Source organism: Pygocentrus nattereri, chromosome 28, assembly GCF_015220715.1.
Source record: "Pygocentrus nattereri isolate fPygNat1 chromosome 28, fPygNat1.pri, whole genome shotgun sequence".
In the NCBI taxonomy this organism is placed as follows: domain Eukaryota; kingdom Metazoa; phylum Chordata; class Actinopteri; order Characiformes; family Serrasalmidae; genus Pygocentrus; species Pygocentrus nattereri.
In genome coordinates, this window is record NC_051238.1 from 18,977,161 (window position 1) to 19,004,794 (window position 27,634).

The following is a 27,634-nucleotide window of genomic DNA, read 5'->3' on the forward strand; positions in this document are numbered from 1 at the left end:
TTGTCTAAGGGAGGGTAAAATGTTTACTGTGGGGGAAAATGACTACCTCTGTGATGTCTGTACATTTATCATAAACGTGAATAAACAATGTTTTTCGTATTGGTTTGTGTATTTCTTGAACACTGCATGCAACAAGTAATAAGACTACATGCAATATCGACAGAGAATACTTTAGGGAAAACCTGGTTTAATTTTTGAACAGCAAGAGCCGTATCAAGTTACATGGAATTTAGACTGTGTTGCCACATTCACCATTGGCTTTTATTTCAGTTAAGAAACTTGACAAAAATGAGATTGACATCAACTTTTTTTAACCAGTTCCAGAATTTACACTGTAACATTTATCAATATAAAAAATCGGACCATATGTCCTCACAGATAGTTGGTGGCGAATTACCACTGAGATGGCAAATCTGCCACTGTGCTTTGTAATTATTTTATCCATAAACTACATCATGTGGCCCCTGGATGCTACATGATTGTGGCCCCTTAAGACGAAGTCTTTGGAGGCTTTCTTTTTATACAGTTTACTCCTTCTGAATGATGATATTTAAGCATTATGTTACCTGTCCAAGGTCGCTGAAAGCCCTGCCTTCAAAGATAATAAAAGTGATACAAAAATGCTTTAAAGCATCAAAAGTATGTTACATTTAACTGAAGTAAAAAGACATTCAGAGAACACAAAGCCAGCCTTTCAACAGGAGTGTTTTTAAGGGTGAGCTCAGTAAGAATTTGTCCCATTGGCCCTTTGCCAAGCTGAAACATATGCAATTATTTAGGCCTGATAAAAAATAGTTTGGTAAAAAAAAATATGGGGCCTAAACAATGAATCTTGCTAAGCACTTAAGCAAGAGGAGGATTTAAGAAGGATTATACACAAAATGAATGCTCCCCTTCAGTGGGACTATGTTGTGCCACTAGAGGGCACTACCTGATAGAGGATGCCATATGAGGTACTTGACCATCTGTCAAGTAAACTTTTGCTAACATAAAGTGAAATTCTATACATGTCTGAGGGTAATATGCATAGGTTCTAATCTCAGTTGCATCTTTGGCTCATATTACAGAACAGTTAGTACAGTTAGGCGGTACATAAAAGACAAATATTGGTGATAAACAACACTACAGGTAATTCAGTACCATTACAGTTTGTGGAAAAAGAAGGCAATATGAACTTATATCTCAGACTAGGTAAATCTACACACAGTGCCCCAAATCTCTTAGACTCAGCCCTTAGCTAATTAGTGTCACAGGGATTCTTACTCATAGCATGAATAAAGCAGCTTGTTTTGGACATTCTCTGGAATATTATCAGTGGTCAATGGCATGACCATAATTTGACACCACCAGCTGAAAAAAAAATGCATGTCTAAAATGTAGAAACAGGGCTGCGACCCAATAGGAACAACCTATCTTTGAAACAATGAATCTAAACGACTCGTAGATGAGCTCATTTTAGAGTAAGAATGTGGCTGATTGACACTACTGGATCTTGTGTTTGTGGGTATCAACAGCAAAAATAAACTGATGTGGATTGCTGGCTGCTTATTACCTCAAACCAGCAGACAAGTTGCATAGAGAATAATCAGCATTTAGTAAAGTGCATGGTTTTGTATGCAAAACTTTAAAGGGGTTTTTATTTATTTACTTACTCATTCATTGAATATAGTGTAACCCTCATACCCTCTAATGCACTGATGCCCATGGAAGCACCAGTGAAAGCACAGTTTTCCGGTGATATTGAACTAAACGTTGGCAATACACATAAAGTGAAGATGTAGACATTAAAGTAAAACAATAAAAAAAATAATAATAATTTTTTGTTTCTCCCACCAGGCAAAAAAAACTAGAAATGCCAGTTTTTCACAGGGAAGGTTATTACTTTACTGTAACATGAAATCAATTTGGCTTTATTGGAAGTTACAGAACGGACCTGACCTTCTGCTCTCTGGAACTAAAAGCAGTACCCAGTATGGTGTCTTCAAGCATTTTAAGACTGTGTTGGTCATAATATCTGTGCCATTCAAATGAACGTCCTTCCCTCAAAAAGGCTAGTATTGTAGTCCACCACAAAGCTGGCCATGGTGTGCTGCTCTACTTCATCTACACCACCCCATTCCTCTGAGGCACTGGACAGAAGCAGCCGTTGCTCCATATCAGCTCTTTATTGAGCAGCTCCTGTCGTTTCTTTCTTGCCTGCCAGCACCGGGCCAGCGGCTCCAGGAAGAGAGAGACTGATGACAGCAGGTAACACACACCAGCCAGGTAGAAGGAGCAGTCGTACGTTTGAGTGTAGTCGTACAGAAAACCTGGAGGATACAGATGAGGAGACAGACCTTTAATCTGATTGAAATGGAGCCCACCTCAAATCAACTGGCTTCTGTTCACTGTTATCTATAAAAGCTTGACAAAATGATGCTGCATAGCTAAGAACTATGAAGCGCTATGTCACACAATTGTGATTAAAAAAAATGTTTTTTTACCAATTCCTTTATGAAAAATTTACTTCTTTTTAAAGTCCCTGTATCAAGAAATGCCATTAAAGAACATATATTCAAAAACATTGGAATAATTAAATGGTTAAACGTGTCATTCAGGATGGTTTGATGTGAAATAGCTAGAATTATTCTCAGTGATGTTGGTAGGAGGTAGACGTCCAAATCATTTCTGCCTGACAGCTAAAAGCACAATACATACAGTAAAGTTTTCTGTGTCGGTACATTTTTTGTTCATAAAGGTACAAACAATGTTAATGTGCCCTCAAAGATACAACAGTGGTTTTAAGATCCAATTGTGTACCTTAAATAAGTTTTACCCATGTGAAAAGTTGTACCTTTTCATAACGTTCTTCATGTTTTAAAACAGAACAAATGGGCTGTGTGGAATCAGTACAACTTAGAAAATATGATTTCAGTGGATTATGGTACAATTATGTTCCCTGGCTACCCTTGAGGGAATCACCCAAGTGACAAGAGGGGTAACTGCCCCAGTGACAGTTTCATACCTTTATTTCTGAGAGGAAATATAATATAATGTGTATAAGGCAAAATAGTCCCCAAGGGTTTTTCTATCATTTGGATCTTAAATAACATGGCTGCATTTAAGACATTGCATCCCTTTGTTATTATCACCACTGTAAAAAATGAGTCGGTAAGTTTATAATGAACCACATGTCACATCAAACTTTGTTTACATCTCACTGATTAATCAATTCAGAAATTTAGAAATATTGGTGGAACTCCCCTTCAAGAACAGAACAGTTTTCCATTATGGAAAACTGCAGAACTATTAGATCTCGTGGAACAATAGCGAAAAGTGCTTTACAGATTCTACGCTTGTTTGGCTAATTGCCCTTACTATAGAACACACAGCCGAAGCTGAGGAAGGCTGAACCATGTTTCTGGTTTCTATGTAGCAGAGGTCAGTATGCATTGTGGTGCGCTCCAGCCGTGACCAGCAGGGCCAGTCAACAGCAGAAGGTTGTGTCCGGAAAAGCCCACGTGGGGGTTAACTAATCACATTTTGCTTCCCCAGCTGGGGCTCAAGTTTGGGGGGTTCCTGACAAAATGTTTTGGGTTAGAGTGACTATGTGGGGCTAAGTTCAAGGTCTACACACCCTTCTTCCCAAGGGGAGCGTACAAAGCCCCCCACCCAAAGAGGGTCTACATACCCTCCGTCCAAATAGGGCCTACACAGCCCCCTCCCACACAGAGCCCCTCTAAGTGAGAGAGAGAGCCTCTTGCTTTTCCAAGAATTGCAGCTCTGTCAGCAGATTGCTTGTACAGACATCTACCAGTGCTTTACTGTGTAATGCACCCATATTTTTCATGTGAACAGAATGGCAACTGGATCAAAGTGCTGAATCTTAAGTTACTTCTGTTGGTGCAGCTAATGTTAACATTTCTGCTAAATTTAGAGACATTGTCTATTCACTTAGGCTAAGTTCTATAGAAATAAAAGGTCAATGGTAAAAACATCCATGATCTAACCAAAGACATTAACCTGCTGCTAAATAAAGAGAGGTGATATGATCCTAACAGTGTCAAAAGCAGACAGATCTGTTCTTGGAAGATTTCCTCCCTTAAGAAAGTTGACACTGTTCACACATGTGTCCTCACACATACACACAGTAGGTCAACAAGTACACCGGCTTACCACCCCTGCAGGCACCTCAGGAATTGGCTTTTTAGAAATACTCTCAATTCCATGATGTCACATGTGGCATTTAGCTAATATTTATTACTGACGACATTCAGCATGGATTTCACAAAGAAAAAAACACCTACCTGCTAAAGGAGGACCTGTTAGACATCCAAGTCCCACAAAGAACATCGAAAATCCCATGGAGTTGTTCAGCTTATCAGGTCCTACCAAGTCAACCTGGGAAAAAAACAAACAGTTGGCATAGTGGTATATGTTACTTCGTCAGCTTGTGCATCAGTGTTGTGTAACAATGGATTAAAATGATGCAGACGGTGCATGATGTAACATTGTGAAGCCTTTGCTCAATTGTAAAGTAAAAAAATCCTTTAAAACCAAGTAAAAACATAAAAATAATCAAGTCATTTTCAATGGGCTTCTAACAACAACTATGAAGTGAGCATAAAATATTACAGTTTGATTACCTTAATAACCAAAACTACAAAAATCCTTTACAATAAAAATGGAAATGGAAAAAACTAAACTGTAACTGCATTGTTTGTAAAGAGGCCACACAAATGAACTTTGCTACTGGCTACACGCATTACACTGTCGCACAATTTAGCTTGTAGGCGACATATATGGACCATTCTATTGTTCTGCATACCTGTCCTGCATGGCCACAAGTTAAGCAGTTAAACCCCATTGTTTTGACATATATGTGTCCCAAACCCAGGATATTTGTGTATAACCTGAAGTCTAGTAAACTTAGAAAAAGTAAACATAATTAAGGTGTGGGGTCCAAGTACAAGTTAAAAGCCCATAATGTGTTTTCATGTCTGACTTTGAACCAATTTGGTAGAACGATCCATATATTTAAGTAGTTTCGCATAACATAAAAACCACTTATATGATAGCGAATGCTAAATAATGAACTTCACAATCAAAAACAGATGAAAAATCATTATTCTGAGGGAAGTCTAGTGCACAAACTTTTACAAGCTGCACCATGCCAGAAACAGATATAAAAGTGCCTACCAAGAGATCCAGTGACCATGTACAAGCTTTTTATGAGTCTCTTCATTATTAAGCTTTTTAATATCATTAAATGTGTATCATGTCACTGTAAAGTGTGGAAAACGGGTTTACTACCCACAGGCAACATCTTGAAATAGAGTTGCTATAGGATAATCTATAGCCCCGTGGGGCACACCAGGTCCGTGGCACAATCTTACCTGGCCCACAAAATTATTATTCTATTGATATAAGCCCATTTCACACTGTGCTGCACTACAATTCCCAGCATGCAGTGCTGTGCGCTCCCACTCCCCTCCTCCAACAACAATCTATGGGACAGTGGTTACACCACAACTCTAGGCAATTCTACATAATTCCACAGCAGTCATATCACCAAACACAATAGACGCATTTCAGCTACAGGTCAAGCAATATAAACACTCAGCTCAACAGCTCAGAAATTGTTATTTAAAAATGTAACTTATTTTAAAATGATATAAAACGTTCTCTAGCACACAGATTTGCTGGGATTTTTTCATATGGCCCTTTCAGTGATTGAGCTTAACACCCCTGATCTATAGAACGATCATGCCTGTTTATCTACTGGGTAAAGTGTTCTATTCAACGATACATTCCAAATATAAGGTTAGACCCAATTCTGAAAGTCAAAGGTCCTTTTGAAGTGCCAATTTGGAAAGTATTCACTATGTGCACACTACCAAGATAACATGGCTTCCACCAATATTCTGAGAGTGGACAGCAAACTAGGGCTACTGCAACAACCCCACAGATAATAATTACCAAGAAAAAGAAATAATATTAAACCTGTATCAGCACTGTGAGTTATGTCCTTCTCTTCAGCTTGGCTATGAAACTCACCGCTTTTCAAACGTCTCACTGGCTTTATCTTCTGTATATTTTTCTGAACACTTTTTGCCAGCTCCCTTTTACTCTGATACGTGTGTGCAATATACCCGAGGTTTCAGGTTCATAATTCTCACCTGTCTTGGGGCAACCTAAAATCTTCCATTTTTCACTCTGACAGCTACAACTGAGGATCTGTCAGCAGAAATGATTGCTTTTCCAATAAAAAATAAAACCTAGATAAGATCTCCCAGAATTCTTTAACTTTCACAATATTGTAATATGCTATATTTCTCTCTACTTTCACTCCTCACCGAGGCCAGGACAAGGGATTTAAAGCCTTTAAGAAATAAGAGTGCTCAAAGACATCTGTAATTTAAGATAACAGAGTTATGAAATGAAACATCATTATCTTTAATTACAGGCTTTTCTGCACCTAGGTGCACAGTTTTTTCTTAAGACTTGTGTAACATCAAAGACTGACTGACGTTTATCACGTAGACCCCATCCTCAAAGTGCCCAGGCTGCCTTACACTGTGGGAATTGGTTTGAAGTGGTTGTAAAAATACTTGAAAGGCAAAATACGACCCATCCAGAGGAGCGAGCAAACGGCAGCCAACTGCTACCACAGCTGCCCTGAGAGCTGGGCTCTCGCAAGATAGCCCTCTCAATTTTCACCACATTTAAACCCTGGACACAGGAGCTGAAAACAACACCTCAACCTAACACTAATAGCAAAAGCACATGCACAGTTCTTTCAAAACTATGCGCCATTTAATGAGATGTGGGGCTTTGCTAAGCATCATCTTCATCAATACTGGAGCAGACTGAAAAAGCTGCATTCCCCTAAACAGTACACTGCAGTGCATTCTGCTCTGCTGGAGCCTTAAAGGCAACACACTACAAATAACATCCATTTTAAAACAACAAATATTTGCCAGTTGATTACTGATATTCCTAGGAGTGTTTTATTTGGAGTTTTCCAAAAACAATACATTTATATATACAAATGAGACACTGCCTATTTAAACATGCATACATTTGCATTTTTCAAAACATCTACCCTTTGAATGATGGTCCAATTAAAACGTTGATTTCAAGACATAGTTAAGAGAAAGGATTTTATAGAACATATTCTCTGGGCATATTGAGATTATTGTCAGTACTTATAAACACTGGCCAATGGCGTTTTTGTTACAGAAATTGTATCCACAGTTTTTAGATTGTTAATTTAAATGTGGCATTGCAAGTGCATTGTGTCTATGCATCAAAACATTGTATATACAGTGTACTGCAAAAATGTCTTTAGTTATTGTGATGTGGTTTTTCTTCATTGTTTCATTGCTTAACAAAAAAACACTTCACTGTGTAAAAATGTTTTGCATAAATTTGGCTGACAGCAATATAGTAGGAAATGTTTCTGTAAGTTCCTTCAGAACATAGTCAGATATGTAAAATGTAATGAATGCAGATAGTCTGGAAGCTGAAATTCTTGGTTGCTAATGTAAAGAGAAGCTGATTTTGATGAAAATGAGAATTTTGAGAATCATCCTTAACTGCATTACCAGTGAGTTCTCAGACAACATGCACCATTTCTTGAAATATTGTCATTAGTACAAAGGACACACATTTGTCTATTCTAGTTCATTCTAAGTGATTCATTTGTATTCACTGAAGTTGCTAACTCTGGAGAAAAGGTTTAGACAGAAGTGCATGCAAACCGAAAAAAGATGCTGAAAAAAACATTCTGACATTTTTTATGATTGCAGTTTAAGAGAAGACACATGCAATTGTCAAAAAAATCTGAAAATTATTGATGGAACCTCGAAAGGAATGACAAGAATGATTGCAGTGCCTTGCCTTAATGGTACTTTTGGATGGTCCTTGTCCACTCATCAAAGCAAAACTGTCCCGTCACCAAATCGTAACTTCCATTGTTTGCATTTGGGTGGTCAGCACCGGCTGCTCTTTACATTTACCACTTGTATTTACAACTTTGTCAGCCTTTCTCGTGCAATTTCCCTTCGGTAAACTCAGAAATTCATTTACGACCCCTGAATGTACCATTATGACAGATGCTAAATTCTGACAGTACTGTTTGTGTGCTCTCTGCATCAGTCTTGTACTCACCAGGACGGGCAGCAGCAGGGCCATGTAGCCTCCGCAAAAGATGGCAAAAAAGACTGCATAGACCATCAGCAAGATGTAGGAGGTGGCAAGGGGGGAGAGCAGATTCACTACACCACATAGGATCAGATAGGCCTTGTGATAGTGGTATTTATGCACCAGGTTCCTGTCTGCCACCCAGCCAGATGCCAGCTGAGCCATGGTTTCTGTTATACCTGCAGGAGAAAGAGGTCAGCCGTTACACACTGACACAGTTTACATCTGTCCAAAGGGCCATCTAATCAGCAGCATGTAGGAGCTTGAGAACTGTGCCAATAACTTTATCTGGTTTAAATATGCTGAGTCAGAGATGGCCAGGGATATAAAAATGTGTCAAAGCACTGAGATCTGGAGTAGTGTTGCACAATATTTTGTTAGTTGCTATTGCAATATTAGCCAGAAGGTTGGAATACACAAATAAACCTTAGAACCAGTGACAAATTGGCTTATTGTGTTTAATAACCTACAACATTTCTTGACAGGATTTGATAAATAAAGGCATTCATGTTATCCAAAAATATCATTCATTTTTGGGCTGAACAAGAACTTGCCAATGTGTTTTTAAAATAAGGAGCAATATGACAGAAATATAATATCACAATATGTCTCAATACAGAATAAGGTATCACAGTATTTTATTTTTCTGAAGTTTGATAAAAAAACAGACAACAGGTCAAAAAGCACCACTATCAAAAAAGAAGTATAATGACTTTTCGCATCATTGCATGTACTGCACTGTACTAAATCCAATTAAACAGGCCTAATTATGATCTTTTTTAAAGAAAACAGTTCAGTCCTGACAATATCAACAATATGCCATCCTGACGATATCTACAATATGCTGTCCTGATAATATCTACAATATCCTGTCCTAATGATATCTACCATGTGCTCAGAAAAGCATGTTGTGATGTAATTTATCACAATAATGATAAATATCATCATATTGCCCACCTCTCTTTTAAGGTATATTACATATAATTGCAGATTGGTATTGTAAAAATTAGCCAAATGAAAGTCTGATCAACTCCTGCCATCAAACTGAGTTAACTCCAAAAAAGTTGTGACCTAAGTTGCCTTATGATTTTAAATAAACCTTTTTTTGCTTGTAATTTTTTTACAGTGTGTTGTTCAGCCATAGTCCAAAATTGGTAATTCAACCACGTGAAATGTTTGAATCAATTCTAATCAATTACAATAAAGTCTCTGATGATTTGTGGACAAAAGAAGATCATCAGGCTATTTTAAAACATAAAAGTCCCCATATTTAATGCCTTCATTCTACTTTGTATGCAGTCCCTCCAGCCCTATGTGTGAAATAAATGCATTTTTAAAAACATCAATAGCCTAACAAATAAACTGAATTAAATTTGTGGTGAAATTGGAGATTTTTGAATTGAATAATTGAAGAGGTCAGATATTTACATTAGTATGCACCGTTGGAGCCCACCCCTCATTTATTTAATTTCTAGTTAAAGCCACCATTAAGTATAAGGTATTAATTTTTCAGCAAGACAGAAAACATAGACATTTAATTTTTCTAAGAAATCTACAGGGTTACCTTTCCATATATACAAAGTTCAGTCTTAAAAGTTTCTGTTTTTCGTCCTATTTTTTCACTTATTTCCTTTATTATGCAAATAGATTATCTTATATCTAATCTGCTCTAAAATGACTCCTGAAAACAGAATAACTAACACATAATGGCCATATTGACTGGAAATTGAACAAATGAAGGGTGATTACACAGTGCTTTACAGCCTTAGTGTAAAAGTCACTCAGGCCATCAATCAATTGCGCTCAGTGGTGAGTGACCTCTGTGTCACTGTTAAAGTATGCCACTCTGTGTACAGTGTGTAGAAGAATGAGTTGCTGCTGAAGGCCAACAGTGGGTGTAAGAGGCTTAACATCTGCATGGGCTCTCCACTTGGATCACCAGCTCCATGACTCTGCAGGCTATCAATCAGCCAAGCACCCAGCACTAAAGAGAACAGGCCCCAGTCTCAAGAGCCTTAAAACCAGCCAATCATCCTGCACAGCAATGTGTTTCACATGTGCATGCAAAGATGCTTTTAAACAGACCTGCAGGCATAACAAACTGTTTTTTTTTCTTTTGCAGAACATGCGGAAAAGATCCAATTCAGGAATAATACTAATATGAACCTCCAGCAGTTTCTAAGAGAGTTAATTCCTTGCTCTTTAATGTCAGTGGCTGGGGGGTGGGGTGATTGCCTGTGCAAATGCTAACTGTAGGCCTGCGCCGCAGTGGGCTATTGATCGGTTCAGGAAAGGGTTTGAGGCAGCACGGCTGCAGGGATCAATGGAACAAAACAACAGCGAAAACGTTCATGGCTCAGTGGCAGTAGTCGCAGGCACAACAGCGCACTTGCTAATACAACATGATGATAAGTACTTTTAGCACTTGGCTCTGTAGTATTCTGCTAGGTTTATAATGCTTGACGAAATGCCAACAACTTATTAACCACTTAAAACTGGCAGATTTATTATTTCAGAAATTATCTTTAGACCTATTATTCAGTACTTTTTCAACAGATGGCTTTTTAGGAAATGACTTTTATAAACAAGATGTAAGCATGAAAAACATTTCCAAAGTTCTTTGGAAAACTTATTACAGCTGTACAGTCTGATATGTCAAATGTTACTACAGCACAGTGTTCAAATCTTTCCACTGAAAACACAGACTTTCTCAGTATATCTGAAAAATGGGACTCAATATAGTAGTATAGTAGATATGTCACAAATGCCAGTTTTGAATGTCACTTTAACCGATCACAGTCCACTATCAGCGACCAGCACCTAAGCCCTAAGCGCTGACAAATAAATGTATTAATCTGCATTGCCCCTCGTAGTCTCGGCCACCAGACAAATTGTCCTACCTTGTTGTAATGTCCTAAGTAGATCCCTACATAAAAGGTAGGACAATTGCATAGCCTGACTGAACTTATCTGAAAATGCTACATGCATTAAAACAACAGGCAGAAGATTTTGATAGTCTAAATCACTTTTTCAAGGGTAACAGTATTAATAGGCTAAATCTGTATAATACACTTGATGTAATGCCAAATTAACATTAAAAACAATAAAATGTACAAATGGCAAGTTACTATATTAAACTCATGATGTGCACATATGAGCTGGGACAAACTGATGGGTCTGGCTCACTGAAGCCTCACTGAAAAAGAGAAGGAAAACTGTTAGCTTAAGCTGTTTTTAATTCATATCCTCACTAGCACCAGAAGCTACTGTTAGCTTATCAAGAAGGCTAAACCACCAGCAATTCTGGCTCACCAATGCTGCACTGAGGCAAGTTTACATGATAAATACTCAAAAGTGAGTGAGTAAAATCGACTGGTGCCAGAGTGACAGAATTTTTGGCAAAGCTACAGGGGGCAGGGTAGTGAGGAGAAGGGACAGTTTAGAAAGGTAGAGGCAAGGGGGCATTTACAATGGGCGTTTACAATTTGCATAACTCTGCATATTCATTGGTCTTTGCATTCTTAATGAGTGTTGAGGTTTTGAAGTTAAGGACACTTTTGAGCCATTCTTAGTAGCTTCATTGCCAAAGCAATTATACAATAATACATTTGTTTTTTAATTTATGTCTTTAGAGGTACTTTAAGATTTAAAGATCCTACACACAATGTGGGGCTTTGCATTTGAGTATACTCAATCATTTTGAAGTACTATGAAATAACTATGTAAGTTATGTAACTGATGCATTTTGTAGACTAAGAAATTGGAAGTTGAGCATGCGCTACATTACTGACGAGGCAAGTCAATGAGGTCAACTCTGAAACGTTTGTGCGACTCTTAATGCAGTGGCAGTATTACAGCACACCCTGTGAGGTGTGCATGTGGTCAAACATGAAGCGAAACAGCTGGTCAATGTTTATGTGTCCTTGGCGCATCACCAGAGGCAGTCTCCCGGTGTGTTCCCACTTGAGTACAGAGACGTTTGGCGAGTTGTTTATGTGTTTAAATTGCAGTGGGTCTAGTGAGGTTCACAGCTGTCTTTGTCAAGCTCCACACAATAGACTTCAATAGCGAAGCTTAGAAAAAAGACCCCTTTTTCCAGACTGCCATCCAGTCTTCTTAACTGATATGAAAATGTTGTCGCCAATCTGACTTCGGTTTTAAGGAGCTAAAAATTCTGATCAATAAAAAGCCACAAATCTGAGGTAATAACTTTGTACTGTTATGGTTTTAGAAAATGGTGCTTCACTGACTATGATTGTCAATTTCTGTCATCAAAATTCTTAAACTCAAACAAACACAGGGGTAGAGTTTAAAAGCATTTTTAGCAGATTGTTGGTTTCTGCTAATTCATGTTTAGCACACAATGCTGTATATACATAAAGCAATATTGATGCTTATTGACTTTTTTTTTAATTACGTACCAATACATTCATCGAACATTATATTGGTCGGGCCCTACTGTGCACTGTCTCAGTCCCAGTGATCAGGCATGTGACAGGTGTTTGTACGCCTTTTATGAAGTTCCCTGAATGGCCACAAAAAGCAATGTTCCCCACTACATCAAAGTGAGACAAAGAGCAAACACTGGGGAACAGCGGGCCCGAATGCATGTCCAATTTCCCGGCCCACTCATTAAAAACACAAACGTGTTTGGCTCCTCTCGTCCCCCTGCTATTGTGCACTGCTGCTGCCTCAGTGCGCCCCAGCACAATGTCAGCCACTCTAGAGCTGGCCGCTGCATTGGGAAGCCCTGCTGTCGCCACGGCAGCCACTTGGCCCGTTGCTTAGCGACTCCCCCCTGGTTCAGCGACAGTGAGCGGCCCACCATCAGGAGCCGCTTTTAGAGGCCTGAGCTGTACTCGCCTGGTCTGATTCAGGCTGTCCTGTTTGAAAAGAGGTCTGAATTGAAAAGGGAGGGGCAGCACTGGACTGCATTTCTGTAAAAGCACAATGCACACTGTCTATGTGAGAAGACTGCCACTAGACCACTTATAATTATTAAAACAGCATGTTACAGTAGTGTTATGCTAGTGTTGTATTCTACACTAAACGCTATGCAGTAACAGATTCAATGCTACTTATCTCTTATTTTATATGCTAGCCTTAGATTATATGTTTACCTCTTAGGCCACTTCATATATTATGAAGACAATGATTGATATCTTTTCATAAGTTTTTGTTTAAACCTGGCCCAGTCTGCCATAGATCCTGTCCAGTCCACTTCTCATATTTATGACTCAGTGTATTCTGCCAGCTTTCATGAAAGGCAAAAGCTGCAGCTTGTGTTCTAGGTACTGAATCTGACAATTTTACTGGGTATGGCACATGTTTGACCATAACGTGAAATTCTTGCCAGCACATTACAATAACATAGCATATATTCTGAGCAATACTTGTGTTTACGATTACACCAAATAAAACAGATGTTTTAAATAAGCAGTTTGCAATTTATCCATAAAATGAGGAGAAAAAACATGATCAAACCCAAACAATAGTTCAACTTGCCCAGTTCAAGAAAAGATGGCTATTACTATTACTCTTTGTAAAAGTCTTATTTTTTTGTGTAGTGTGGCCTCATCAATAGGATACTTCTGAACTCAACAGCTCTGGCCACTGGGGTAAAGTTCAGCTTTTATGTAAGAACATTCATTACATAAGCCTGCAGATTCTGAGCAGCTCACAAATAATTAATGTGCAGAAGTTGACAGAGTTGTTTTTTTTCCATCTAATTTTAACCAGCCTTTAGAATATGTCACAGCAAAGTCTGGTGGTCCTTGTACACCATGCCATGTACTCTGTGTAGAGCTCTATGGTATGTGCCTGGAACTCAAAAGACAAGCATGTGCAAGCCCAAAATTCACTGTGGCCCCTCTGGTTACTTTCTGCTAGAAATGTCACTGCACAAACTAACCCTTGCTTAGGCTAGCACACATGTATAAAAAGCTTCTTAGCTCTCTTAGACCAGTGCAATATATGACTATTGGTTATTATTTCTATTCAGAAGTCTAGCTGTTCAGAAGTCTATACACACACACACACCCACACCCACACACATACATATATACATTAATACATCCTCTACAGAGACATTTTTACAACTTTACCTATTTTAGTGCACAATACCTGTTTAACAAGTTGGAAAAAAATAAAACACATGCTCTAAAATGTGCCAGAATTTTTGCACAAGCCACATTTTATTGCAGAGGTGTTTTCTCTGTAGGTTTATTTCCTTTTTCCACTTAGAAAATCAGTGAAACAGTGATCAATCAAATTATTACTAGTGCAAAATATATTAGGAAACAAAAAAATCAAATACAGGGCAGAATTCCAACCCCTGATACTCACCTGCTACAGATATAATGAAGGATGCATCCATGGGGTCAATTCCCAAATTCCTAGCTCTCGCTGATAGGTGGAAGTACGGGATGAAGTAGGCTAGCTGGCTGAAGACCAGCGACCAGGTGTAGATGCAAAAGAAAGGATTCTTTAAGAGTGAGAAGTCCAAGGCTTTGGCTTTTTTGGGGGGAGTCTTCTCATGCAGTAATGAATCCACAACTGTCTTGCCATTACTTTCTGGGTAAACTTTTACTGGGCCACTGTCCAGTCCATTTACACCATTCTGGACCAGGCTAGTTAATTCCGCAACTTGAAGATTTTTCTGCCCAAGGGATGGGTTCTCTATGATCAGTGTATCAGCATGAAAAGAAGGAGAGGGTTCTGTTTTTGCAATGCCGTTAGACATAACCATAGTCACGTTCACGCCATTCTGAAGAGGTTCCTTCTTAGTTCCTTTCAGAGAACCTGTCAGACTTTTGCGGAGGCTGGACGAGGATGGGGGAGAGGAGGCAGCAGGTCGCACATGGATTGGTCGCAGCAGCATTCCAGAGGCCACCAGGTTCAACATCAGACCACCCAAAATCAACAGAGCTCCTGGACAAAGACAGTCAGACAGATTCAATGTGACTAGAATAAATGAACATTTGCTGCACTTGTCCTTAGTACCCAGTTGCATGTACAAAAAAACTGAACATCATATTTTTTAGAAGACTATCCAACCTAGAAACAAATTTAATCTTGATTTTAATGTTAAAGAATTTTTATATACATGACATCGACCAGTAAGAATGTCAAAAACACTTTGATTCTCATGACCAGAAAGAAAAAGGACTGAAAACAATACTTACACAAACTTCTATCGATGTGTATATGTAAATGTGATACACCAACCAATATAACAATGCACAAAATCACCACACAGCATATTAGTCAAAAGCTCCTGGGCCAGGGAATTATATTTACCTTGCCATGCATACTGATCCAGGAGCAGCTGGGTAAAGGGGGCGAGGGCAAAGGTCAAACCCATGCCAGAGCGGCCAATGGAGTATGCTGTTGCTAACCTCTTTCGGAAATAAGTTGCAGTAACTACAGACGTGGCTTGATATAACAGTGCGAAGCCAAGACCTGGGAGGAGTTATCAAAACAGATTGAATCAATTTTATGACTCAATAGCACATACAATTAAACACAAAACTGTTATATACAATGATAATTATACAGTAGCACATCAAAGTATCAGACCTTCATGCTCATTTACCAAGCTTCATTTGTTCAGACCTCAACATACTCATCATATACTCATCACTTCTTTGTAGGTCTCTAAAGGTGCTACAACCATGATACTTACCTACCACCAGCCCCATGCTGATGTACAAGTAGACCACGCTGGTTGCAAAGATGCTGGTAAGAAAGCCTGCACTGACAAGTGCAGCTCCCATGATGGAGGTAATTCTGTTCCCCAGCTTAGCACAGGCCACAGACGCCAGAGGACCTGAGGGAAAACACAGTTTAAGTGGCTATAATCAGGATGTCGGGAGTAAAGAACTACATAAAACTGTTCCATTTAGTAAGCCATTTCAGGAGTTAGTATTACCTTCATACACAGACAAAGAACTGTAAATTGGAATGATTTCTGAGCTTAATTAGAAGAGAGGGAGCACCTCCTGAGAGCCTGAGGCTGGACATGATGGAGCCAATCCAGCTGATACTCTCGGCTGAGCCGCCAAACTCATCTTGCAGTGCCACAAAGAAAATCCCAAAACTCTTCAAGGTCCCCATGACCAACACGTTCACCTAATAGGGAGCAAACAGCACAAAGCTAAATAACAGCATTACTACAGTCAGTATTACATACATTAGTTTAGTTATAATCCTGGAATAATTTTACTCTTTACTGTACTACAATCATTTGCTTACTTTTGTCATAACAGTTATTAATGGTCCCTCCTTTTTGTTCTTAATTATCAATATTTATCATTAGTGGGGTATTTTGCTAAAATCTTTATAATGCAGACTAAGAATTTTGTGGACACATTGGAAAGGAAAAATCTCTTGTAATTGGCAACAAAATTACTGAATGTTAATTATATTAGTATTTTTCGTTTTTTTTTTTTTTTTTGTATTTTTTTATATTGAAATATAAAGCATGAGATATCAGTGTAAGTTTATATGTCAGTGTAAAAGCTAGCTACAGCTTCCTGATGTTGACCCCCTGAACCCCCAGTCTTTTGTGAAATCACCCCTGCCTAAAGAAGTCTATTGGCCCCTTAGGAAACAACTGTGTGCAGGGAGTAGAATATATTATCCACTTCGGTGACCAGACATTCCCTGTTTTTGTTGGTCTGTTTCTGGCTAGAGCTATTCCCAAAAATGTCCCAGTTTTACCAAACATTTACCATAGCTTCACTCAGCATGGAGGGACAGTTTTAAAAAATTACTTAGTTACTTAGTTAGTACTCAAATGTATTAGTCAGCCTTCACTATAATTTATTACAGTACAAAAGTTACCATGGTTAAAATACACAAAACTAGAAGTGTCCTGCTTTTTAATGTCATAGAAAAAAAAGATATTTTAATGATATATTGACTGCCAAACTGGAAATGTCCCTGGTTTTCATTTCTGAAATCTGGTCACTTTATCACAGACTAAACTGACATATTGGTGAAAAATCAAATGTACAAATTGTCCTCTTACTCCAATCTAGTCAGATCAACCTGGTCAACCAGGACATTATTGTTTTGTAATGGACTATGAAGCTGTTCTAGCTAACAACTAATTGGAGTTTACATGTGATCTTGGCTGATGAACTACATTTGTGGTAAAGGGAAAACTGTAAACACCATTTTTCAGTACTATTCAGTACTATTTCTGAGCACGTACCAGAAAGCAGTGAAGAACCACCATCCAGCCCCATCCTCCATCTGGTGGACTCACGTAACGTAACTCCTTCTCCTCTTTCTTGACAGCTTTGACCTTCTGCTCATACTGGCTGAGTTTGGCTGCTTTGCCCTCGCTAAAAACACACAGTGATTGACACTCATTTAACAGCAACAACAACCAGTGATATTGGACATAAGGAATCAATATCTGTACCACCTTACTTTTCACCTCCTTCACCACCTCTTTTTTTATAGTATCTTGAGTTGCTTTAACTGGATTCAGTGATCATAGTAGAGGTGGGCAATATGATAAAATGTAATATCATGATACTTCAGGAAGTTTTTAGAACAGACAAAGCATTTTAAAAATACTAACTAAAATGATGATGTACTTGTTTTCAACATTTCATACAATGTGCTGCACTAAATCCATTCTACTCTCTTTTTAAGTTCAAACATGCAGTTGGGAAGTGATTTTTGAGTCCTGATAATGTCCACAATGTACTCAAAGCCATATCTCACAAAGCCATATCTCACAATAATGATAAATACTGTCATATTGTCCAGCTCTAGAACATAGCTAGCTTTAGTGGCAAATGGCTTTATCATGTAACAGCTGCCAATATCAGCCACAGGAAAAGTGTGAAATACAAACTGGGACAACACCTTCCACAGCCATCCTGTTTTCTCACATTCAGAGTTCAGATCAATTCGGACCAGACCAGTTAACTCACTCACAAATGCTTTGTGGCAACAACAGATTCTTGAGGGCAACATACAAAGGGAAAACAAGTCTAATCAGGGCACATTGTGTAAGACATTGTGTCCTCACTGTTTAACAAGAACTGTTTGAATGTATTCTAGGTTACTGAAAGTGTACGAAGGTCCAGGCATCTATCAGAGCTTGCAGGGTCACATCTACTGCAGTCATTGTAAATCTTTAATCATCTTCCTTCTCAGATGGCAGCAGACTGTCACTGTCAGAATTACACATTTTTCTGGTGGTTACAATTTGAGTGGAGATGAGAATTATTTGCAGTAATGTGAACACAAAATATTTAAATAAGCATTTACCTGGGTTTGCTCAAGAGCTTATGACTCAACAAAATATCTTTAGTTGTTTATGTTTTTATGCACAGAAGGTGAAATATCTAAAATCTTTGCACTTGGTTACAAGGAACGTTTTTCTTCTGCATTTTTTGCCGATGTATTTTTGACAAAGTGGCAAGCCTGGACTTATCTTTGCCCATATAGAACAAGGACTTTCCTGGATGTTTCCTTTTCTACCCAAGAATGATTGCAACACATTTAAGATGTTTTCTTAACATTCATAGTCTTAAATTAATCCATGTAAACGTGTTTTTGGAACGCGCTACAGGCATTGATTTTAGAATGAGTATATGTTTAGAAAACAAACATTTTCTATGTACTGTTTTCCTTGAAATACATGTCAAGTGGATTTATAAATCACTTAATTTGCATTTTACGTACTGACTCAACTTCACTGAAATTGAGATATGCATTAACCATTATATAGCAGTTTGAAAAGCATACTATTATCACAATAACAGCCCTTTTTTTCACAAAAACTTTAGCATTTCCATCCTTTCTATGCTGCAGCTAATCATTGCAAAGTTTCTATTCTAGCCATTACAAAATCTGAAAGGAAATATATTAGATCATTTTGAACTGAAGCCCATTCTGAAGAAGAGTGTGAAAGCAGGCAGACAATCTGGACCTGTCATTGCCCATTAGCAAACAGATCAACTACACAACTACAACAACTAATCTGAGAAATTCTGATAAAGCTGGACTGAAACTGATACTGCAACAGTTTCAACATTTGAGACTGTATCATGCTTCACCTTCCACTCAACCCCACCATTACTGGATGAAAACACTACTAGAAAATATATTACAGTATGGAAAGAAAACAAGTTTAGATTCTGATACTGATACTGATACTGATTTACATTCACTTTAACTAACAGCTTTGCATGTGTCCTGGTATTCATGCAGAGGTGTATGTACGTTTACGGGTTGTGATACCAGAAACATGTAGCTTTGCAATGCAAGTCTAGTGATCAAGTCTAGTGATCAAGTCTAGTGATCAAGGCTTGGACAAGAATTGAATATATACAGACCTAAAAATTCCATCAGTCAAAAACAGTAGAGCATTAGGATAAGAATGTACATAAGAATGTAAAAGGAGTGTATAAAGATGAACACAAGCCAGTTTTTTGTCCCTGGCTGTGTTTGCCCTGAAGGCGTTGAGTGGAACCCAGCTGATCTGGTGTAAACCAGTTCCCCCCTCAAACAGGAAGGCAGCTGAAAACCTGCCTATTGCCTCAGCCAACAGGTTCATCTCGACAGGGTTCATAAGCTTTAGACTGTGTTCAATGTAGGTTCTAAAATTGATGTCTCATCCAGTTACATAGCAACACACTCTGAAACCCAGATGCAACAACAGCCAGACATCAGACAGGGATGTTTCTGACATTGTTTGACCTAGAGTATTAAAAAATTGCCTGTTCATATTGTTAAGAGTTTCTGAATGTTAAATCAAGCAGAAGCAGACATGTTGAGAGGCCTAGTCCAAATCAGGCAGAAACTGCTTAGCGGATTAGAAAGCAATGAATTGCGCCTGTGTGTTGCAGGCAAAAGCATTTCTTTACATGTGCTTTTCACAAGAGTGTGTGCGTGTGTGTGTGTGTGTGTGTGTGTGTGTGTGTGTGTGTGTGTGTGTGTGTGTGTGTGTGTGCGTAGTTGTGGCTGAGTGCTGTACTACTGTAGTCCTCTCTAAACTGGCCAGTCTTTTACGTCATATTACTGTTCTTAACATACTGCAAGGCACAACACAGGAACTCAACCTAATTGCAATACTAGTATTTTGTCCATACAATGCAGCCCGAGTCTACAGGTCCTAATCTTTCTTGTAGCCATCTTTAAAATTTCAGCAGAACATTCTGCCACAAAGGGTTCCAAAGGGTGCAATGCCATATAAGAACCACTTTTAGTTCCCTAAAGAACCATGTTTATATATATATATATATATATATATACATACATTCATACACACACACGTGTTGCATCTCTCCTCTACATCTACTAAGACTTTAAGTTTCACAATATGACACATATTGTGCTTCTTGCAGCTGGGAATTGACGCACATATCCGATATTTTTCATATGCATACCTGCCAATGCTGGTGTATAACCATTTGCAAAATGTGGAAACTGGGACTAGATCCAATTGAATTTGTAGTACAATAAATATGAGTACAATAAGAGTACAATATGAGTACAATAAATACGTCATGAAATGTCAGTTTAAAATATTGGTCTGATACCACAACTTTTAAAAGCAAATATCTGCTGATACCAATATGATTCCAATGTCATTATATCTGTAAATAATATGTACATTGTCTGCATATTACTTGTCCATATATAATCTGCATATTGCTTGTTTACTGTGTACACTGTTTATATTGCATATTATGTACTGTCTGTGAACTACTTGTACATTGCTTGTATATTGCATTTTATTCAAGAGAGACACCAATGGCTGGAACCAAATTCCTTATGTATGTCAACTTAAAAAACTAAATTATTTTGCTCAAAATAAATTTCTTACCATGTCACACCACAGTTATTAGTTATTTGTGCAGTTATTAATGTACTGCAATCTCCACTACACTACAATCTCTGAATAATAACTGCAATTATAGTATTTTATTCATACCCTGTAGTTCAGGTCTACAAGATGTGTAAAGTAAGCAAATACTCCACAAACTGGTCACCCGAAAGTAAGGAGAACACAATCTCTGCATTCTCCTTTACCCTGATTAACCACAGGTCTTCTGAATAGCTTGCATTTTTCTGTGATTAGATTTGAAGTTAAGGGGTCATATAAAAAAAAAAAATTAGTAATCCACGAAGTCAAGTTTGCAGCCTGCAAAGGCAGCAGGGAAAGAACTATCTCAACATTGTCCAAGAACAGGAAGACTCTCCACAAGAAGCTCAAAAAGATGCCCAAAGTGCTGCTGTAATGAAAAAGCAGAAGACAGACAGTAGACCAAAAGGCAAATAGTTGAATAGAGCAATAGTGGAAAGGACTGAGAAGTACTGAGTACTGAGAAGGTTCTGACAGAGGTTCAGTTACTGACAGAATCAACACTGGAAATATTTGACAAAAATTGAGTTAGCATGTGTACTGGGAGCAAGAAATCTGTAAAAGAATGACCTCACTATGAACAGTTGTTAGTTACACTACAACTACCTTGAAGTAGGACATTAGTTAAATTCTAGTTCTAGTTTACTGACAGTGGCAAATGCTGAACACAGACTAATGGGCACTTCTCAGGGTTCACTCAGCAAGATGGAAGGTGGTCGCTGCTAAAACTTAATAGCCTAATAATGTTTGTAAGCAGTACCAAAACTGAGAATGAAGAAACAAAGAAAACAGCTTTGATGAATTTCCTTTGACAGATCTAACAGCAATATGAACGCATTTTTTACGTTGTTATAAAGGGTCAAGCAGCGTGTGCTTCTGACCACATTACCACATTTCCTATTTCTAGAGCGAATCATCAATGTTCTAAAGAGATCAGTGCCAAAGAGTGTTGTCGGACATGTGATTAATTTGTATCAACAGATTTTTTTTCGGTTACTGAGCTGTTTTGAGTCAATCACAAAATCCAATCTTATATTACTTTATCACCACCTTGTTGCCTGCAATGTAAAACGGTGCAATGTAGCACCATTTTGAAGCATGTGACAAGCTTACAGAAAGTACTAGTTAAGCCTAAGTACAGCCTCCGTACTGCGGGTTAGTTGTTACACAGCGCTACAACTAAGCCCCCTTTAGCAAACCACGACAAATAAATTTTAGTTTTATATGCTCACACAGATTTTAAAATAAGAAAGAGAAAAAGAAGGATAACAAGGATCGTCTCATTGTGAGTGTCTATCAGATGAAAGTATTTTGGTTTTAAATAAGTATATGAATTAACAGTTGGTAAAGCTGTCATTCAGAAACAATGTTCCATATTTCACTGGACAAACATAAATTTGTCATCGTTTTACAAACAGCCTCATGTGAGTTTTCATATATAATTTGATGTGTATGTATCAACTGATCTGTTTGTCTGTCCTATAGTTAGATAATATATAATACAGTATGGTTGGAATATATATTTGTTTCTGAAAACATAGAATCATATTAAATTAACTTTACACTAATTCATGACACTTTTCCATTAAGTGACCCTCTGTCTGTTACAATCAAGTCCACTCAAGGGGTAAATTGTAAATTAACAGTAGCTGCTAGAAACTAATTTCAAGTGTATGTTTGAAGCAGAGATGTATATACTGGTTATAAAGAACATGATTATTCCAACTTAAATATTTGTCTAATTATTTCTCAAAAACACAAAAAAAGTGTTAGTTTGTGCCCCACTCTCCGTTACACCATGCAATAGCATTCCTAACCTGGCAGAGTTACTGGATTTCCCACCAACTAATAGCTGACCATACCTGAAATCTAGAAAGTGTACCATCAAAAAGGAGCATATCTTCACTGTCATAATAAAATCCTGCATCTCCAAAACTTTTCAGGCGAAGGAAAAATGCTTTAACTTCTAATGCATGACAATGCAATTTTTTATAGTCATTTTGGATTATTTGTTCAGGGTCTTTCTTTTTCATGCAAATCATAGGTTTTTGAACAATACAAGCAAAAAGCAAAAAGAAAGGAAAAGGACAGTGATGATAAATATATGCAAAGGTTTGGACAAATGTTTGAACACAAGTTTTTGGTTTTGTTGATTTTCTAACTTAAAGTCAAAATGATTGCAACCTCTACTGGGATCAAATAAATCTAGTATTTTTCTGCTAATTTTATTTTACAGTTTAGGAACAAAAAACATAAAATGTGCTGAGGTGTGTTCTCTATAAAGGATATGTTAGCTTATCTTCCCTTAGAAAATCAACAAACTATCTAATTACACTGGGGTTCCCAGACTTTCACATACAAGTGTATACTATCCTTTCAGCAGGAACAATAAAATCAATGAATTAAAGCCTCATGACCTCACCAAGCAGCGCTAGCAGAGTACAATTTCTAATCTTACCTGTTGTGCTCTTTGGGTAGCATATTTGATGCAATGTGGAAGAAATGAAGAAACTGTACAGAGTCTATTTTCGTAGTGCCATCCTCTGACCTGTGAACTTAGCTTGAAGGCCTCGGAACACAAAACCTACAACACAAGAATAATTCAGTAACAATTAAAATAAGTAAAGAGCAACACAGCTTTAGCCATCAGTACCTCACCCTGGGATCTAAGTAAAAGGTCCAACGCGATCTATATGTTTGCAAGGGAACTTTTGCACTCTGGCCAAACATGTTTCAGCAGAAATTCACAGAAAGATCTATAGAGGTGTCATTCCCAGACATGCTGATTGTGATGAATATGTCTTTCCTCTGAGGGGTTCAGTGTCCACAGTTTGAAGTAAGAAACTAAATCACTGATCTATGTCTGGGTATTTGGTGCTCTTCAACTGTTATCATCTTCGTCAATGTAAACACAGCTCATGAGCAGGCAAAGAAGTGCTGCAGCAAGTGCCTAAGAAGGCTGTGAAAAAACAAGTGTGAAGCAAAGTGAAATCCATCCCTTGTCCTTGAGACACGCCAAGGAGGGTGCAAAACAAAAAGCTTGGCTTACCTATTTCTATGCCATCCAGTTGGTGCACAGCTCTCTTAGCTAGCTTTAGTTGAGTGACACTTTTGTCCCCTTTTTTGCCTACTGCTTCTTAAAATTCAGGTTCATAAATTCTAATAATTCTGATATAATTCTCATATTCATATGCCTTGACCTCCCTAAAGTCCTTGATGCTACTGCTTTTGTTCTGACATCTGTTAAATGGAGTGCAAAGCCATTGTTAAATTGCAAGGCAAGTTATAACCAGACTACTCTAACATGCACTCCTTCTCGAGGTATTACCACGTTTTCTGTCATCTCAGTGCTGCAATGAAATGCAGACAGTATGTCCATGCTGCAGTGAAGCAAGGCTTTTCCAGAGGGAGGGAGGGAGGGTGGGAGGAGGGTGCTGTTTGTCTGTTGGGGAGGAGGTGGAGCAGGAAGCTTTGCTACAGTATCAGTGGACATGCCCTGCTCTTATCTCCACCCCACTGCACCTATGGCCTGTGTGGTGCTGGAGTGCAGAGGGAACAGTGCACAGACATTTTAAAGGAATCTTCTACATCAAAAACATCATTTAATAAGTAATTCTGTACTGTGATGTCAGTTTTAGCCAGAAGGCACACTCTCAGGGTAACAGAGAAATTAATGCTCACACTAAGTTATTAATGCAGTTTTGATTAATAAGTCAGAGGCCCAAAAGAAACCCAAAAGAAAGGGTGCCAGGTTTAGTCAAGTGGCTAATTTTCAGCTGTTGTCCCTGAAGCCTGTTATAAGCCAATTGACTCAGACACTAAAAAGCTACCATTACACCAAAAATGCCAATTGCCATTATTTTCTGCTTGTTCATGTGGAATTCAGCACTTATGTGAAATTCACTCTAACACTAAACTAACATTTTTATCATCCATGTTATTTCTGTGTTTGGTTATAAATTGGTCTCAATTAAAGTGAGTGTTCATAGACTATACAAACCAGCTTAACTGATTATCTAGCCTTGTATCTCGTTGTCACTTTTCAATAACCGAGAGACTGAGGATCCTCAGCTTCGTCACACTGAGTGTAGTTCAGCAGTCGCAACAAGAGCTGGAATTTTCTTTTGTGTAAAATGCTGGTTATGTTTACTTTCTACATAATATCTCTCACTTCAGTCTTCAGTTCAGTTCAGTTTAGTTCAAAGAAACAGGATTGCTTTGTGAAATTGTAGCTGGTCAGAGTTCTTAAGCTATTATGTAGCCTTTAGCTGTATGGGAATGAAGTGGGAAACATACCACCCGTCTATTATACTGTATAGTGGTTAATTACAACATTACAGTGGCGTTTAAATGTTTCATTTCAGATGACCTCACAGGACCATCTAAAATATTGTTAAAAGCATGTTTGATGCATTTTTAGTCATCATACAAAGGATGACTAGCTCCCTTTGTGAGAAAACGACTGTATGCAGAAAGTTCATGGTCAAACTTGTATAACAAAGAAAGTACCACTTTCTGTAATGACTCTGGTCTCTTTCGAACAGAAGTATATCTACGTTCAGAGTGAACAAGATTGGTGATTTAAGTAATGTTAGGAATGCAGGTGTCTTTTAGGTGTCTCCAAACTAACGAGCAGGTTTTTCCTGCTTTAATCTGATCTTTTCGTCACTGATGTACACTTATGACATTTGAATGGGTTTATGTACCAAAAACAGTGACCATTTTTAAGCGACCATTTTCCATCTTCATTCCAAAGGAACAGCCTCTCTTTGTATCTGCCCCCTTTTTAAGACTGTTATATGCAAATAAGCTAAACGTCAACTCTCATTTGCTGCTCTGTGCTGTGGTTAATTCAAAACGGACCCTGAAACACTTCTTAGAACTTCGGCGCTAATGGCAGAGCTGTTGCAGAGATGTGTTAGACTCTGACATCACGAAAATGTTGAACTCAAACAGCTTAGTTAGAGGAATGAAAGGCATGTTATGCAACTTCGACCATGATTACATCAAAAAAGTGAGGAAAACTGCTTTTGCATGATGTAGGTTGTTTAACACACTTCGGGGATTTCATAAAAAAACATTACTTGGTATGCTAAAGCCCATGTGGAAACTGCCCAATAGGAGTGTCCCTGACCTCTCGTCCTATTGGACAGCCTTGACTCTGGGTTCAAGTTATAGGCTATCAGAGAAACCTTGCTTTGTTAAATAATTGAAAAGAAGAAAAAAGAACAACACATGGTTTGTATATGTTACCTTCTCCAACATATTAGAAAAGAGGTTGGGGTGGGGGGTGGGGGGGTAGAGATTGGGGATAAAAGGAACAAGAGCACTGCACTGACCAGCTGTCCGGGCGCTGTTGTCCACAGTGTTTGTAGAGGAGCGCACCATCCGGCCAGTGGACGTTCAATTCAGACCTGAGAGCAAAAGACAATCTTTCAGCATTATTCTATTAGGAATTACACCAGCGACTGGACATCTGACAGTCCGTAACAGAGAGATCTCTCTTTATGTACAGAAGTAGAGCAGATCAGTTCTTTAGATTGTTAGCCGCTCCAACAACTCCTGAGCGGTCACGTGATCAGGTGAGCCCCAGTCAGGGCTCGATTCTCCCTTAAGCGCCTCAGTCTCAGCATTGCGATACACGCACTTCCCCGCAAAGTACGAAGAGGTGGCAGGGGGGCGTACAGCCTCCCCCAGTCACAGAACAAGTAGGCTGTACCTGTTTTATTAAATAACGATACGAGGAAAACATTTTGCCCAGCCGGCTTCTCAGGTACTGGAGTTCCCAACAGAACTGCGGTGGAACTTCACAGAAGATGTAGCATCTTTTAGCGAGACCAAGTTAAACTTTGTAATTCTTCTCGTCTCGTGAACCTTTTGGACTGAAATAGAAGCTTAAAGCCCGAAAGTGAGTGGGTTAAACAACAGCAGCCAACAGAATAGCATGAGATTCAAAAAGAGAATTACTGAGCAAATGTTAAGAAACCGAGTAAAAAGTCGATTTTTAGTAGAAGCACTTAAGAATAATTAAAACCCTGGTTTAAATATGTTCAGAAAAATACAAAGAAGAATTCTCAATACTGAAAAAGACCTACCCGGCTCTGATACACCCGCACTGTAGCTTTAACGCGAGGCCACATTTTGTCAATAAAATACAGACCAGTTTGTAACGAGTTTAAAAAGGGAGGAATATCACCTTACTGTGCGGAAAAGGTCATCGATATATCCCTCCTTGTGGTCACTCGTGCAGCAGGCAGCTCGGGAGTCTTCTGCTCTTCTGGGCATCTACACTTGCACTCTGCTCCCCATCCACACAGCCTCTCAGCACAGCTACCGCTCTAAAACCACATGCCTTACTAATGTCATGCTTCACCATGGCTGCTTGTCTCTGCTGGTTTTTCCGGCTCGTTTGGCCTGTCCTGCTGTCTGAGCTGTGTGAGGTGTGGTTCTCAGTTTGTGCTACATGGCTCCTGCGCTCGCTGCAGCCCCGGACTGGGGCACTGCAGCCCTAGGGAGAATTTCACCACCACGTGACTGCAATCTCCACCATAAGACTGG

General features: G+C 38.6%; 1 protein-coding gene across 3 annotated transcripts; it reads right to left on the reverse strand.

The window, feature by feature from the left end:
• Window positions 1–170: 170 nt before the first annotated feature.
• Window positions 171–27,569, reverse strand: slc16a4 (solute carrier family 16 member 4). Of its 3 annotated transcripts, none has more exons than XM_017722030.2 (11): window positions 27,278–27,569; window positions 26,416–26,490; window positions 23,535–23,660; window positions 17,402–17,534; window positions 16,182–16,314; window positions 15,869–16,012; window positions 15,484–15,645; window positions 14,530–15,114; window positions 8,152–8,363; window positions 4,287–4,380; window positions 171–2,309 (listed from the first exon to the last, which is right to left on the reverse strand). In XM_017722030.2, the coding sequence occupies exons 3-11, from the start codon at window positions 23,555–23,557 to the stop codon at window positions 2,104–2,106; spliced, it is 1,692 nt and encodes a 563-aa protein (XP_017577519.1). In that variant the 5' UTR covers window positions 23,558–23,660; window positions 26,416–26,490; window positions 27,278–27,569; the 3' UTR covers window positions 171–2,103. The 3 variants fall into 3 exon arrangements, with proteins under 3 accessions (XP_017577519.1, XP_017577518.1, XP_017577520.1); XM_017722029.2 differs by having other exon boundaries at window positions 27,273–27,569; XM_017722031.1 differs by lacking the exons at window positions 26,416–26,490; window positions 27,278–27,569 and adding an exon at window positions 24,126–24,416.
• Window positions 27,570–27,634: the final 65 nt, after the last annotated feature.